At 43.5% G+C, this 15,000-nt stretch overlaps 1 protein-coding gene across 4 annotated transcripts in view; it reads left to right on the top strand.

Moving 5' to 3' along the window:
* The window catches only part of LOC149974383 (histone acetyltransferase p300-like), a 52,384-nt gene that overhangs the window by 31,213 nt on the left and 6,171 nt on the right, over window positions 1-15,000 (top strand). Inside the window, exons 12-28 of one of the 4 annotated variants that reach the window (XM_090212178.1) lie at window positions 2,936-3,018; window positions 3,270-3,437; window positions 4,438-4,899; window positions 5,218-5,647; window positions 5,824-5,942; window positions 6,075-6,314; window positions 7,061-7,149; window positions 7,962-8,072; window positions 8,666-8,722; window positions 8,823-8,900; window positions 9,012-9,079; window positions 9,191-9,341; window positions 10,575-10,721; window positions 10,859-11,138; window positions 11,372-11,566; window positions 11,780-11,941; window positions 13,959-14,240. In XM_090212178.1, the coding sequence (XP_090068304.1) occupies window positions 2,936-3,018; window positions 3,270-3,437; window positions 4,438-4,899; window positions 5,218-5,647; window positions 5,824-5,942; window positions 6,075-6,314; window positions 7,061-7,149; window positions 7,962-8,072; window positions 8,666-8,722; window positions 8,823-8,900; window positions 9,012-9,079; window positions 9,191-9,341; window positions 10,575-10,721; window positions 10,859-11,138; window positions 11,372-11,566; window positions 11,780-11,941; window positions 13,959-14,240 (3,122 nt within the window). The remainder of the gene's footprint in view (window positions 1-2,935; window positions 3,019-3,269; window positions 3,438-4,437; window positions 4,900-5,217; window positions 5,648-5,823; window positions 5,943-6,074; window positions 6,315-7,060; window positions 7,150-7,961; window positions 8,073-8,665; window positions 8,723-8,822; window positions 8,901-9,011; window positions 9,080-9,190; window positions 9,342-10,574; window positions 10,722-10,858; window positions 11,139-11,371; window positions 11,567-11,779; window positions 11,942-13,958; window positions 14,241-15,000) is intronic. The other 3 variants (XM_090212179.1, XM_090212180.1, XM_090212181.1) reach the window with 3 other exon arrangements.

Genomic DNA, 15,000 nt, shown 5'->3' on the forward strand with positions numbered 1-15,000 from the left:
GTCATATGTGCAACCACTGACTAGGGCAAGTCTCTAGTCTAGCAATAGATGCTGGTTTTGGCTGTATAGCATTTTTGTTTAAAAAATATACATTTTATATTTTTGTTTAAAAAATATACATTTTATTTAACTATCCAAGTCATTTAAGAACATTCTTATTTACAATGACGGCCTAGGAACAGTGGGTTAACTGCCTTGTTCAGGGGCAGACCGACAGATTTTTACCTTGTCAGCTCGGGGATTCGATCTAGCAACCTTTCGGTTACTGGCCCAACGCTCGAACCACTAGGCTACCTGCCACCCCAAATTTAATAAGATTAACAGTGGATGGATAGGATATCAGTCAGTTAACCATTTGCAGTACTAACAGTTCATTAATAAGTCAATACACACTATCTTATGCAGAAAACATACCTTATCAATGCACGGTAAGGCAGTTATTAATTAACAGATCTATAGAAGGGAGCTAGAAGGGTGCCCTTCTACTTTGAAAGGACGGGAAGTGTTGGCTATGCGCTTGACCAGGCAATTAACCCCACCCACATTTGAACATTGAAATATCACGTTTTTGGGTTTATATGCGAAAATGAAAAACAAGCCATTTAAAAATGTTAAATTCCTGTTAAACAAAACAAGTTCACATTCTCAATTGCTCTGTATAAACTCGGATAACAAACGATCAAAATGTACACTAATCTTACTTCAGGAATTTTGATTTGTCGTCCACAAAGTAGGCTAATTATCTTGACCGCCGTAACAACATAGACGTCAATGTTCTGTCGATCCTCGAGATCACCATTAATTGCTGCACCTGGCTGTTAAATCGCATGCAGTATCACACAAGCTCTTTATGACTTGACTGTCATTCAGAAAATACTGATGTTGCGTGATAGTGTCCCCGCGTAACTAAACAGCTAGACATCAAATGCACATCAAATCACTTATGCGTAATTATTGAAGAACCCCGTTAATGGTGGTAGGGATTTTTAAACTATAAAAAAATGTAATCATAAAATGTACCCTTTTCTGTTTGAAGCATTTTTGCTTTCACATACATTGTTTTGGATACGTGTGCCAATAAACTGTTTTCACACCGTAACATAGGGAGATATGAAATGTTAAGTGGTATTTCACAGGATCAAGGTCGAAGTGTAATTCAACTGTTAAATGCTTAGTATATGATATTACAAACAGCAGTATAGGAAAGTGTTTTGTCACATGATTTATGCCAAATCTGTGAAGACTCCAAGCATGAGAAAGGGTTTAAACAGAGGTTTTGATTCCACTCATGAATTATATTGAATGTATCTATGTTCCCAGTTTCTTATTGTATTCACATAGGGGAAAATTCATTTATTATTAACTTGGAAACCGCTCCAAACAGTTATCCACTACAAGAAATGCTCATTGGTACTGTATGAGGCTATAAAGGAGCAAAGAAACCAAGCACCCGGAGGCTGCTTTTCTTGTTGCCAGAGATTTTGATTCCGTGTCACTAAAGCCTTGTTCACATTGACCGTTTTGAAATAACTCATATGTCCAATTTTAGAAACATGGAATCTAATTGTGGTAGGTGGTTTAAAGTCGATACAAGTCTGTTTCCTAGCCATGTGACTTGTCTGAAGGGTCAAATGATTTATTTGCCATCAATAGTGTTTTTTTTTTAGACTTATTTGGCATTTCTTGTTGCTTGCTATCTACTCTGACAGTTTAACAAGAATTGATGATTGGAAACACGAGCACCACCACCAATCGGCCTACGCCACTGCGCAAACACCCGTCGTTACTATGACAAATATTGTAGCCATGTTAGCAAATGACTGCTGTCTGAACACACATCCGATTTGGTCACTTGTAATTTTCTCTTTTGGACTGTCAGTATTTCAAAACGGATTTGAAAAACAAAACAAAACATTAGGGCCTGCAGTGTGAACAAGGCTTTAGACATGTGATGCCCAACTTCTATCAACACGTCTCCTTCGCCACTAGGGGTGATGACGCCCTAGGCCACTATTACTCAACCCACAAGCTAGCATACAAGGCCCTCCCTTGTCCCCTCTTGGGCAAATCAGTTCATGGTTCTATACTCCTGCTTCCTGTTTACAAACCGATGCTTTAACAGGAAGTACCCATGATGCGCTCTGTAGAGAAATGCTCCATCGAAGTGGAGGCTATGCTGCAGGACTGCTTTGTTAGCGCTGACTGGAATATGTTCTGCGACTCTGCCGATGGCATCGACGAGCTAATCCCCTCCGTTGCCGGCTTCATCAGGAAATGCATCGCCGACGTTGTCCCCACAGTGAAGGTTTGCTGCTTCCCCAATCAAAAGTACATACACCATTTAGACCGACTGCATTCAGCCACGGGCCAATTTCTTGAGAGGATGGTCGGGGGGCTGGAACATAATAACAAGTCATTTGTGGACTGCAAGAAGCCTAAACAGATATATTATTTGACTGAAACATAATCATTTCAAACCTTGCATACATTTGTATACAATCACGTCTCCATGTGTGGGAATACTGGGGAACAGATTCCCAACATTAAAATCACTTGGAGCTGATTTCCTGTTTTTTACAATCTTATGTCCAACAATAAAAACAAAACTAATTGCTCAACTTGGGAGCCCAAATGAAACCATCGGGCTTGCCAGTTGGGGAACCCTGATTCACACAGAAGTCAGTGTAGACCGATCCAGCTTTGAGGACCAGCTCATGAGCTAAATCATCAGCAGATTTTAATTTGGAATGAAAAGGTAATGTGTTTATGCAACATGTGAGTGCATTGACTCGTTCTCTAATCAAACCGAATCGCACCGACTCGTTTCAAACTAAAACGTATCATATCCCATGTAGCCTCAAAGGGAAATATGCATATCCCTAATTGCTACACTAGCGGTGTTCTCTGTATGCTCCTCACGGCTGTTTTTCTTCAGGTATGAACCAGTTCAACCAGATGGGGATGCAGTCTATGGGCCAGAGGTCCACCCCTCCTCTCCCCCTCACACCCATCAACCAGGTCAGTGTGCTCATCAAGGCTTTACATGCACTTAATGTGCATAAGCTTTTCTTTTGAAAATAAACCATTATACCCAAATATAAAAGTATGAGTCTTCAATAGATCTTATAGACCTATTCCATTGCAAGAGGAACCATAGGTCATAGCACTAATGTATACATTGATGCCACATACAGTGTAATCCCTAGTATCCAAAGTGTCAAAGGACTAATATAAGTTCTATTCTAAACCATGTCTGTTGTCTCCTGCAGATGGGCATGGGGAACCCCAGGATGGGCCAGCCCAACGTGGGCCAGAACCAGTACCTTCCCCAGGGACAGTTCCCAGGCTCCAGCCCAGGACCAGGCCTCAGCACGGGGCAGCCCGGCATGGCACAGCCTGGTATGAACCAGCAAGGCAACCAGGGAGGCATGGCACAGGTGAGAGAGGTGGAAGTATGTGATCTATGTCGATGGACAGATTGGGTACGCAAAAAGTATTGGTGCTTGACCATACGAGGGCTTCAATGCTGTTTGTTTTAATTAGGGTTATAAACTACCCAAAGTTTACCAAAGTTGCTTGAGTTTTGTCATTTTTGTAATTGCCCAGTCCAATGGGATTTAACAGTTTTTTTAAAAATAAAATTATTTCCACACTCCGTTTGGAATAATACTGTGACATTGTGAAAATTATAATGCCCTTTTAGTGTAAGAGCTCTAGAAGAGCTAGTTTTCAGTTTACCTATCCCAGACACTCCTAGCTAAATTCTTGCTTGAGAAATTGCTCTTTGCTAAGCTATTTTAATTTATTTAACCATTGTTTTCAATTAAAAATCACATTAAGGTATTTAATTGTTACCCAGAAATTATTTATTAATGAAAGGATGTTATCAACAATGACATACTTTCCAATGAACTCAGCAACTCTTCCAACTATTAACTTTTTTTCACAACTGCCACCAATTTGGTTTCAAAACATTTACAACACATATTGACAGGGTCAAATGTGTGTAAACAATATAAAGGATATTTCATGCTGAAATCCTCATTTCGTAACACCAACTGGTTCTATATAGGATGTTTTACAGCTTTGTCATTTTTTATTTATATTACAATCGTCTTAATTTATGATTTTATATATTTTACATTATAAATACTTATGGAAAGTTTCAAATTCCTGTAGTTTACTGGTGAACTTCGGAAGTTGCAACCATAGTTTTTAATTGAATCATATTAACTAAACCAACTAAATGTAATCACTAATACGTTCCCACACATCTGTATATGCACCAGTCAAACCCTCCTGCCTACACTAGTGTGTCCTCATGTAGAGGTTTATTGGAGGATGTCCCTGTTGAACATGGTTTATGTTAACCTCTGAATAATGTATGAATGCTAAATGCCTCATCTGTTCTCTCCGTTTCCCTCTCTCTCCCTACAGACTCCAATGCCCATTCCTTCCCCTCTCCCCGCCAACAGCCCTCTAGCCGGGCCCGGTTCGGTCGGAGGGGGTAGCGGTGTCCCCTCGGTGGGGCCCATGGGTCCCCAGAGTGTGGGTGGAGGCCCCTCGTCCAACAACCCCCAGCAGCCCAACTCAATAACCCACCTCTCGGCCATGCGCCAGAGCTCGCCCTCCCCCGCCCGCAGCATCACCCCTACACCCCACCAAACACCACCCAGGCTAGCAGGCTCACAGACCCCCCAGCCCCACACCCCTAACCCGCCCCAGCTGCCCCCCCCAGGCCCCCAGCAGCAGCTAGGGCCCGGCAGCCAGGGGCCAGGCTCCAATAAGCCCATGCAGCAGGGAATGGGAGCAGGGGCCACCACGCCATCTCACCCTGGTCACCCCTCCACAACACCCAACCCCCATGGAGCCCAGCTCCCTCGCACGCCTCGCACTCCGGTGAGATTAATTGACTTGATTTATTCGATCATTTAGAAAAAAAACATACTGCTATAATCGTCCATTTTCAACACATGGTATAAATAGGACATTGGTTTACAGAAGTGATCACAACATTGACTCCACCATGATACATACAGCTGCAAAATGGAACAGTTAATGGTCAATGTAGTAAACAATTATTTAGGAATTTCCTCTGACCTCTCGCCTGACTCTCTCCTTCACTGTAACACCCATGGGGGTTGTTGTTGCATTCTCTTGTAGTATCAATCTTTTTCTAACTTTTAGCTTTTGCTCTCTCTCGATCCCTCCTCACAGATGTCCCAGAAGGGTGGCTTCCAGTCCCAGGACTGTCAGGCTCTGACCCCAGCGTCAGTCAGCAGTGTGGACACGGCCTCCCAGCAGGCCTCCCAGTCGGACGCCTCGGCCTCCGTGGACCCAAAGGCGGAGGTCAAGCAGCAGCAGGACGAGGAGGACGACTGGGAGGAAGGCTGCTCCAAGGGGGGGAAGCTATCCAACATCAAGACGGAGAACAAACCCATCAAAATGGAGGGGGTGAAGAAAGAGGAGTGTGGAAGCCAAGGGGGCAAAGGTGTTCCCATGGAAACGTTGTCATCGTCGGGGGTTAAGAGTGAGGAAAGGGTGAAGATGGAAGACCGGAAACCGGAGGTGAAGAAGGAGCCGAAAGAGGAGGAGAAGGGATCAGATTCCCCTGGTATTCCGTCTGGTGCCCAGAGCAAGAAGAAGAGTAAGGACTGCTTTATTCTGTTGATGATTCTGTGACGGCATATATACTATGTACAAGTTATACGTCTCTATACACTATCTGTGGTTATGTTCTTGCGGAGTTATAGTCGGTTTCTGAATCCAACTTCAACCCTAACCTCTCTACCCCTTCCCCTCTTCTCCTCCCACCTATCTCAGTCTTCAAGCCAGAGGAGCTGCGCCAGGCCTTGATGCCTACCCTGGAGTCTCTGTATCGCCAGGACCCAGAGTCTCTGCCCTTCAGACAGCCTGTGGACCCTCATCTACTGGGCATACCTGTATGTACTGTATATTCACACCGTTTTAGTCTGGTTTTAATGTTCTATTAAAAAGATATGTACTTTTTACACACAAAATTTCCCACTTGTCAAATAATAAAGGAAACTTGACTTGACCATACCCCTCTCCAGGACTACTTTGACATAGTGAAGACCCCCATGGACCTGTCCACTATAAAGCGTAAGCTGGACACTGGCCAGTACCAGGAACCCTGGCAGTACGTGGATGACATCTGGGTCATGTTGAACAACGCCTGGCTGTACAACCGCAAGACGTCCCGCGTCTACAAGTACTGCTCCAAGCTGGCCGAGGTGTTCGAGGCTGAGATAGACCCCGTCATGGTCAGCCTGGGCTACTGCTGCGGCAGGAAGGTGAGATGGGTGTGTGTGTGTGTGTGTCCGGTTGGTATTTAGCTGTGTGTGTGTGACATATAGTTCCCAGCTAGATGTGGTTATTGCATTGCTAGTTTCACATCCAAAACGAGGGGTGGTTAATTTCAGCGTTGGCATAACATCGCCATATTACATTTCAACACTTAATATTGAACATAAACTTGCAGCTATTTATGACTTTGCTAAGCGGTCCACAGGGATGACCGGAGTGACTCCTTTTTATGAAAATGAGAGAAGTGGTGTGGATGTCAGGGTTAAGCCCCTCAGAAGGACCATAAGGCCAGACAGCTGTTGTCATGTACTAAGAGCCTGAAGGGCCATGTGACCCAGGGCTGGCACATTCCTTTGGCCTAACCAAATTGCCTCCATGAAAACAGATTGTTTTTGGCTGGTGAAGAAGCTCTAGATACTGATACAGTGATCGTCTTTGTCCTTTTGTGTCTATTGGTGTGTCATAATCATGAATTGGGCCCAGAGTTTTCCCTGGTTGGATGGTCTGGAACAACTCCTGGCACTACTGAACATAAAGATGCTTTATTGTATGATTTTTAATTCGTAATCTTTGTTCCCCCTGTCTTTGTTTCTTTGTTAGTACCGTTGTTATTTTATGTGAATCACTTTGTTACCTGTATTGAAAAGCACTATACAAATAACTTGGGGATTAAATAATTGTTGATTTATCATCTAACTTTCTCTCTTTCCTGCATTTTTTTCCCTCCCTTCAGTTGGAGTTCTCTCCCCAGACGTTGTGCTGCTATGGGAAGCAGCTGTGCACTATTCCCCGGGACGCTGCCTACTTCAGCTACCAGAACAGGTAGAGAGGGAGCCGAGTGTGTGTCTCTCTCACACACACACACACACACACACACACCCATACACATGGTGATAAATGTCATAATGACTGTATGTTGAATTTTGTGTTTCTCTGGGAGTAAATGGTTTGCCACGTTTTTCCCCATTTTAATATCCATGTGCTTTACGCAATTACATTTTAAGTCGGTCCTTTTTTACTGCCTTTCTGGACATTTCTTCAAACTTCAATTTCTAACAAAAGCTGTAGGCTGTGATCAGGTACGAATATGTACATAGATAAGAAAGGACCCACTTTAAAATGAACTCTATAATAGAACTATTGTCTGTGTCGCTGTTCATCTGTTCAGTATCTGCATTGACCCAGGCTTCCCCTCCAGTTGATTCTGTCACTGCTGTATATGTAGCTGTGATGGTTTTGCTCATCTTCTCCTGCCCAAAACGCTAATCTGTGCTTTGCCTTGGCCTTCTGCTCTGTTGTCCTGGATGTTGTCTTGTTCTCTCCTCACCATTCAAATCATTCCTCCATCCAACCCTTTCTGCCCTTTCCCTGTGTCGTCAATGCTTGTGACTTCTGCATTGGCTTGCTTTTGTCTGGTCCAATCATGCGCCTCCAAACCCCATCTATCCCTCCCCCTTTTCCTTCCATCCTGAATCATGATTGGCTGTTCTGACGACGACGCCTGCCCTGCCTGCTCTGCGCTCGTCCTGTCTCCTGTGTGCCTGCGTGCTTGCTCCCACCCTGTCATGCCTTGATTGGTGGCTGCCTCTCCGTGCCTTCTCTGTGATTGGCTGTGCTGTTGGGGAACGGTGTAGTTCACCAAAATTTGGGCTTCTTGCTGGCAGGTACCACTTCTGTGAGAAGTGCTTCAACGAAATCCAGGGGGACAACGTGTCCCTGGGAGACGACCCCTCCCAGCCTCCGACGTGAGTAGAACGTTACCATCCACTAGCCTTCCCTCAACTTTTCTTTTGGTTTAACGTAAACTTTATTCTATACTTTTATCTATAGGCTTTTATTTGACTCCTCATATGCTAAGCTTCTCCCTCATATCAGCTTTAAAGTACCTCCATTTGTGGTTATTGTGAATGTCTTCCTTACATGTCTGTGGTATTCTCTCTCCTACAGTAGTTGATTTGGTTTTATTGTACATCTCTACTGTCGCAGTTATTGTTTGTCTCACCTCGTAGACTGTGGTTTTCCTCTATTGGCCTACATCTGTTCTGCAGCACCTCTTCAGTAAATCAAAATTGCAAAATTGCATATTTGAAAATCAGGCCAAATAAGTCTTAAACTTGATATGAAATGTTGGATGAGAGCCCTGCCAGAGAATCCAATGCTTTCACCTGATTGTCATTTGGAGTTTGGAGTTTATGAAGCTGTATTTTATTGGTTGGTTAGACTGTGGTTCATCCACCTTACCCTTTCAACATTTTTTTTTCATGAGGCATTTTAACTGGGGGTGGCCTGGTTGCTATTGTTGCGGTATGTGTGTTACATTTCTTCTTTCTAATTTCAGTTCCATCGGTAAAGATCAGTTTGAGAAGAAGAAGAATGACACACTGGATCCTGAATTGTAAGTCCACCGTTGGAAGTGTATCTTGTTGAGTAATTACATTTAGTTGTGGCGACGTAAGCAGTCTGATTTATTTCTCTCCTCTCGTTCCTCTCTGCAGACTTGTGGAATGTATGGACTGCGGACGTAAGATGCACCAGATCTGTGTCCTGCACAACGACACTATCTGGCCGTTAGGGTAAGTCTGTCTGCATGCCTTGTTCCCTGTAACGAGAAGAGAGGAAGCAGTTAGTCTTATTAGAAGGTTCTGGCATCTCTACTGACGCTAATTAACTTTTTCACCCACCAGTTTTAATTGTGATGGCTGCTTAAAGAAGTTGAATAAGACGCGGAGAGAGAACAAGTATGCTGCCAAAAGTAAGTACCGATGTCTTTTTTTCCCCTTCTTTTTAACCCTAAATATTACTTACCCGTCATCATTTGAGGTAGTTCCTCCCTCCTTTACCTAGCTTATCTCCCTCTCTCCAGGGTTGCCCCACACTAAGCTGGGCTGTTATTTGGAGACTAGAGTGAATGACTACCTGAAGCGTCAGAGCCACCCTGAGTCGGGTGACGTCACCATCCGAGTGGTCCACGTCTCAGACAAGGTGGTGGAGGTCAAACCAGGCATGAAGTCCAGGTAAGGGACAGGCACCACTGGGGGAATAGTGAGCGTGTTTCCCTGAAGTAGAACAGGAGAAAGGGATAAGAGGCAGAACGAGTGGGGTTAATGTAGTAATTTGTTGAATCCCAAATCAACCCCTAGATGCTACCCCTAGGCACTGTAAATCTGAGAGGATTGGATCACCTTTTTTTAATCTCAGAATTTGAGAGGGTTTTTTTTCCGTTTCAGAATTGCAAGGTAGAAAGAGTTTGAGACCAGAGCATGGTAGATGGAGAAGCAGTATGATGAAAGATGGTGAATATATAAATATATTGGTATGCAGGGTTTGGGAGTAACTGATTACATGTAATCTGATTACCAAAACTAACTGTAGTTAGTTACGTTACCAATCAAAAATATTGTAGTCACTTTGGATACTTTTGGAGAAACTAGATTTCTACTTCTTGGATTACTTTTACATTCAGAAAGGATGTTTGTGGAAAAAAATACGTTATGTCACCTTTGAGAAAACAATGACATTCAATTTAGCATTGGAAAAAAGGTGCAAATTTAAATGTCCAGTGCAGTCAAAAATGTGATTTTCTTGTTTTTATATATTTCCACACTATGAGATTTGAATAATACGGTCAAATTGTAAAATTATAAATAGCCTTTTTGTAAAAGCGTTGTTTTGAAAAGAGCCTGAAATGTCAGCCTTTTGTGGTGGGATGGCGTTTTGGCCTGCCTGGTGACATCACCAGGTGGTACATTGGTTAATAGAGCAATAAGAAAGAGTTCCAAACCTCTCTGCCAATATCTAGTTTTCAGTTTTCCCCTCCCAACTTGGACCACTCAGACAGTCCTGGCTAAATTCTTGCTGCAGTAATTGCTCTTTCTAAGAAGTACATTTTGGTACTTAATTGTTACCTAGAGATGATTTAATATTGAGAACAGTTGCATTGGACTTAAGTTTGTTTCACTTGAGCAAGTCTGACCACAAGTCAGAGACCACTATGATGACACACCAAATGCGTTTGATGGATCCTTTTTGTCTTCTAATGCCTCTTAAGGGGAAAGTAATTGAAAAGTAAGTGAAAGTAATCAATTACATTACTGAGTTTGGGTAACCCAAAAGTTACGTTACTGATAATTATGCATAGGTACTGTAACTAGAAACTAACGGATTACATTTAGAAAGTAACCTACCAAACCTGTTAGTATGCATGCATGCTGTCATTCTAGCATCAGACGTCTCTTGTCTCTCTCCAGGTTTGTGGACACTGGGGAGATGTGTGAGTCATTCCCATACAGAACGAAAGCCCTGTTTGCGTTTGAGGACATCGATGGAGCTGATGTCTGCTTCTTCGGCATGCATGTACAGGAGTACGGCTCGGACTGCCCTCCTCCCAATCAGAGGTGATAGTTATTGGAAGGGTACATTTTCTCAACTCCGTGGGGAGCAGTTTTATGTTAATGTTAAGGACTGGACCTCATCCTTGCTCTCTCCCGCCCTCTCTCCTCTCTCCATCTCTCCCCTCTCCATCTCTCCCCAGGCGCGTGTACATCTCGTACCTGGACAGTGTTCACTTCTTCCAGCCTCGTTCTCTGAGGACGGGCGTCTACCATGAGATTCTCATTGGCTATCTGGAGTATGTCAAGAAGCTGGGGTACACGACGGGTCACATCTGGGCGTGCCCACCTAGTGAAGGGGACGACTACATCTTCCACTGTCACCCTATGGACCAGAAGATCCCCAAGCCCAAGAGGCTTCAGGAGTGGTATAGGAAGATGCTGGACAAGGCTGTGGCAGAGCGTATTGTGCATGACTTCAAGGTAAAGAGGCTTGAGGGGTCCTTGCGGGGTCAAAGTTAGAATTTTATTAAATTGTCTTCTTCGGCAAGTGGAGGGTTGAGCACACAAGGACAGTCATGGATTGGCCTCTGAGAAGCTCCATTTTATCACCGTTCATGTTGTGACAACTTGAAGTGGTGTTACTCATTTGTTTCATAAAGCAGGACGAGTGGCGTGTTAAATCTGCGTTTAATATATTTCTGTCCCTCGCTCAGGACATCTTCAAGCAGGCCACGGAGGACCGTCTGACAAGTGCCAAGGAGCTGCCGTACTTTGAGGGGGACTTCTGGCCCAACGTGCTGGAGGAGAGCATCAAGGAGCTGGAGCAGGAGGAGGAGGAGAGGAAGAGAGAGGAAAACAGCACTTCCAACGAGAGCATAGATGTAAGTGGGATGGACATTTACCACAAGGTACATTGCAGTGTGTTCATATGGATCTTTGGGTTTGTTTTGATGTGATTTCATTTGATCTCTTTCAATCAGTGTGATAATTTGATTATGTTTTTATGTTTCACTTAATACAAAATGTTGAATAGATTTTTGTATGAATTGCATTTCTACATTGGTTGTAAAAAAAAAAAAAAAAAAATGGTTACTACTGTGGTGTGTGTAATTCACCTCCAGGCCACGAAGGGCGACAGCAAGAACGCCAAGAAGAAGAACACCAAGAAGACTTCTAAGAATAAGAGCAGCATGAGCCGAGCCAATAAGAAGAAGCCAGGCTTGCCCAACGTGTCCAATGACCTCTCTCAGAAACTCTACGCCAGCATGGAGAAGCACAAAGAGGTAGGAGGGAGTGACTGTTGCGTGTTTTTATTGTATTTCTGAACCTAAGTTGCGAAAATTATGTAGTAAATCAGCCTCGCTTGGAGTAAATTGGTGAGAATCAGGTTTAAGATCTGAACGAGTCACTTTCACAACCTAAACACTTTCCACTAAGACCGTTGTAGTCGCGATTTCCTATAAAAAGCTAATGGCACAGGAGAGAACCAAAATTGTTTTCCAAACATTAACTATTTTCGGGTGAAGTTCCCATTTATTGAGGATACAAAAGATAAATGGTTTAGTTCCAATACAAATATTTGCATAGAAAAGGCGTAGAGGTGAAATCTATGAGCATGTTCTGTGATATGGTAAGACCTGTATGCCCTCTCTCACCTGTGCTAACCTTTCATGTGCTATCTATATACAGTTGAAGTCGGAAGTTTGGAGTCATTAACTCGTTTTTCAACCACTCCACAAATTTCTTGTTAACTAACTATAGTTTTGGCAAGTCGATTAGGATATCTACTTTGTGCATGACACAAGTCATTTTTTGTTTACAAACAGATTATTTCACTTATAATTCACTGTATCACAATTCCAGTGGGTCAGAAGTTTACATACGCTAAGTTGACTGTGCCTTTAAACAGCTTGGAAAATTCTAGAAAATTGTCATGGCTTTAGAAGCTTCTGATAGGCTAATTGACATAATTTGAGTCAATTGGAGGTGTACCTGTGGATGTATTTAATGGACTACCTTCAAACTCAGTGCCTCTTTGCTTGACATCATGGGAAAATCAGAAGAAATCAGCCAAGACCTCAGAAAAAAAAACGTAGACCTCCACAAGTCTGGTTCATCCTTGGGAGCAATTTCCAAACGCCATGTTCATCTGTACAAACAATAGTACGCAAGTATAAATACTATGGGACCATGCAGCCGTCATACCGCTCAGGAAGGAGACGTGTTCTGTCTCCTGGAGATTAATGTACTTTGGTGCAAATCAATCCCAGAACCTCAGCAAAGGACCTTGTGAAGATGCTGGAAGAAACGGGTACAAAAGTATCTATATCCACAGTAAAACAAGGCCTATTTCAACATAACCTGAAAGGCCGTTCAGCAAGGAAGAAGCCACTGCTCCAAAACAGCAGGGACAAAGATCGTACTTTTTGGAGAAATGTCCTTTGGTCTGATTAAACAAAAATAGAACTGTTTGGCCATAATGACCATCATTATGTTTGGAGGAAAAAGGGGGAGGCTTGCAAGCCGAAGAACAACATCCCAACAGTGAAGCACGGGTTGGCAGCATAATGTGGTAGGGGTGCTTTGCTGCAGGAGGGACTGGTGCACTTCACAAAATAAATGGCGTCATGAGGCAGGAAAATGATGTTGCTTCAAAATATCCACATCTCAAGACATCAGTCAGGAAGTTAAAGCTTGGTCGCAGATGGGTCTTCCAAATGGACAATGACCCCAAGCATACTTCCAAACTTGTGGCAAAATGGCTAAGGGACAACAATGTCAAGATATTGGAGAGGCCATCACAAAGCCCTGACCTCAGTCCTATAGAAAATTTGTGGGCAGAACTGAAAAAGCGTGTGCGAGCAAGGAAGCCTACAAACCTGACTCCGTTACACCAGCTCTGTCAGGAGGAACGGGCCAAAATTCACCCAACTTATTGTGGGAAGCCTGTAAACTTCTGACCCACTGGGAATGTGATGAAAGAAATAAAAGATGAAATCAACCATTCTCTCTACTATTATTCTGACATTTCACATTCTTAAAATAAAGTGGTGAACCTTACTGACCTAAGACGAGGCAATTTTACTAGGATTAAATGTCAGGAATTTTGAAAAACTGAGTTTAAATGTAATTGGCTAAGGTGTATGTAAACATCCGACTTCAACTGTACATGTGACCCATGACCCCAACATATAGTGCCCTCTATTGTACAATCAAGTTAAAATGACCCTTGACAGACAACAAAATAAAACCGGTCTAAATGTCTTCTCCATTAACTCTGTTCTGCTCTCTCCTCGCCAGGTATTCTTTGTGATCCGTCTGATAGCGGCACCTATGTCCAACACGCTGGGCCCCATCACGGACCCCGACGGCCTAATGGCCTGCGACCTGATGGACGGGCGCGACGCCTTTCTCACCCTGGCCCGCGACAAACACCTGGAGTTCAGCTCGCTGCGCAGGTCCAAGTGGAGCTCCATGTGCATGCTGGTGGAGCTCCACAACCAGAGCCAGGACCGCTTCGTTTACACCTGCAATGAGTGCAAGGGCCACGTGGAGACACGCTACCACTGCACCGTCTGCGAGGTGAGGGTTAGGGTTCAGGTTAGAGGGGTGGAGGAAGAGGAGAGGAAGGGTAGAGCTGGGACGATAAACAGAAAATTAAACACCAACATTGCCTTCCTCTTACGACACAATTTTGTTTGTCTGTAATTTTCAATGATTAGGCTACACAATGTTCCTGCTTGTACTTTTTTAGGGGGTTACTAAAACCACTGTTTGGTCAACAGTACTGTGGATTATCCTGATTCCTTGCAATGAAAGTGCCCTATCCATGTTTTGCTGCCCGATCTCACTCCCCCTTTTCCCATGTGTGCATGAGGAGGAGGGAGAGCTGTGTACTGATAAGCACAAGCATATACATTGCAATTGCGGGAAAACACGTTTTTAAAGCAACTACTGTTTAATTGTTAGAGAGAGGAGAGTGTAAGCTTTCTGTGAGTTATATTTATTTCTCAATATTGAGCAAATGGCACCACTTTACATAGCAGCGTGGCGCGAGGCTAATATGGTTTTGAGACGATGCACCTGTGGAGCGTAGCATGCCGTTCACATTGAACACCAAGTAGCCTAGGCATACAGATGGATTTTTTTTTTTTTTTTTGAAGGACATGAAAGTAATTGAGCTAATGTATTTTGAGTTCCCACCTCCTCAGGTGGTGTAGTATGTAGCTTACAAGGAAAGCAAACTGGCCTCACTGTGTGCGGGAGAGTTGCATAGTAACGAGTACGTTATTCAATTATTGCATCCAAACTGCTCGCTTTCGTCAACGAGCATCTGCGTTGC

Source organism: Oncorhynchus mykiss, chromosome 20, assembly GCF_057628025.1.
Source record: "Oncorhynchus mykiss isolate SJ-2025 chromosome 20, ASM5762802v1, whole genome shotgun sequence".
NCBI lineage: Eukaryota > Metazoa > Chordata > Actinopteri > Salmoniformes > Salmonidae > Oncorhynchus > Oncorhynchus mykiss.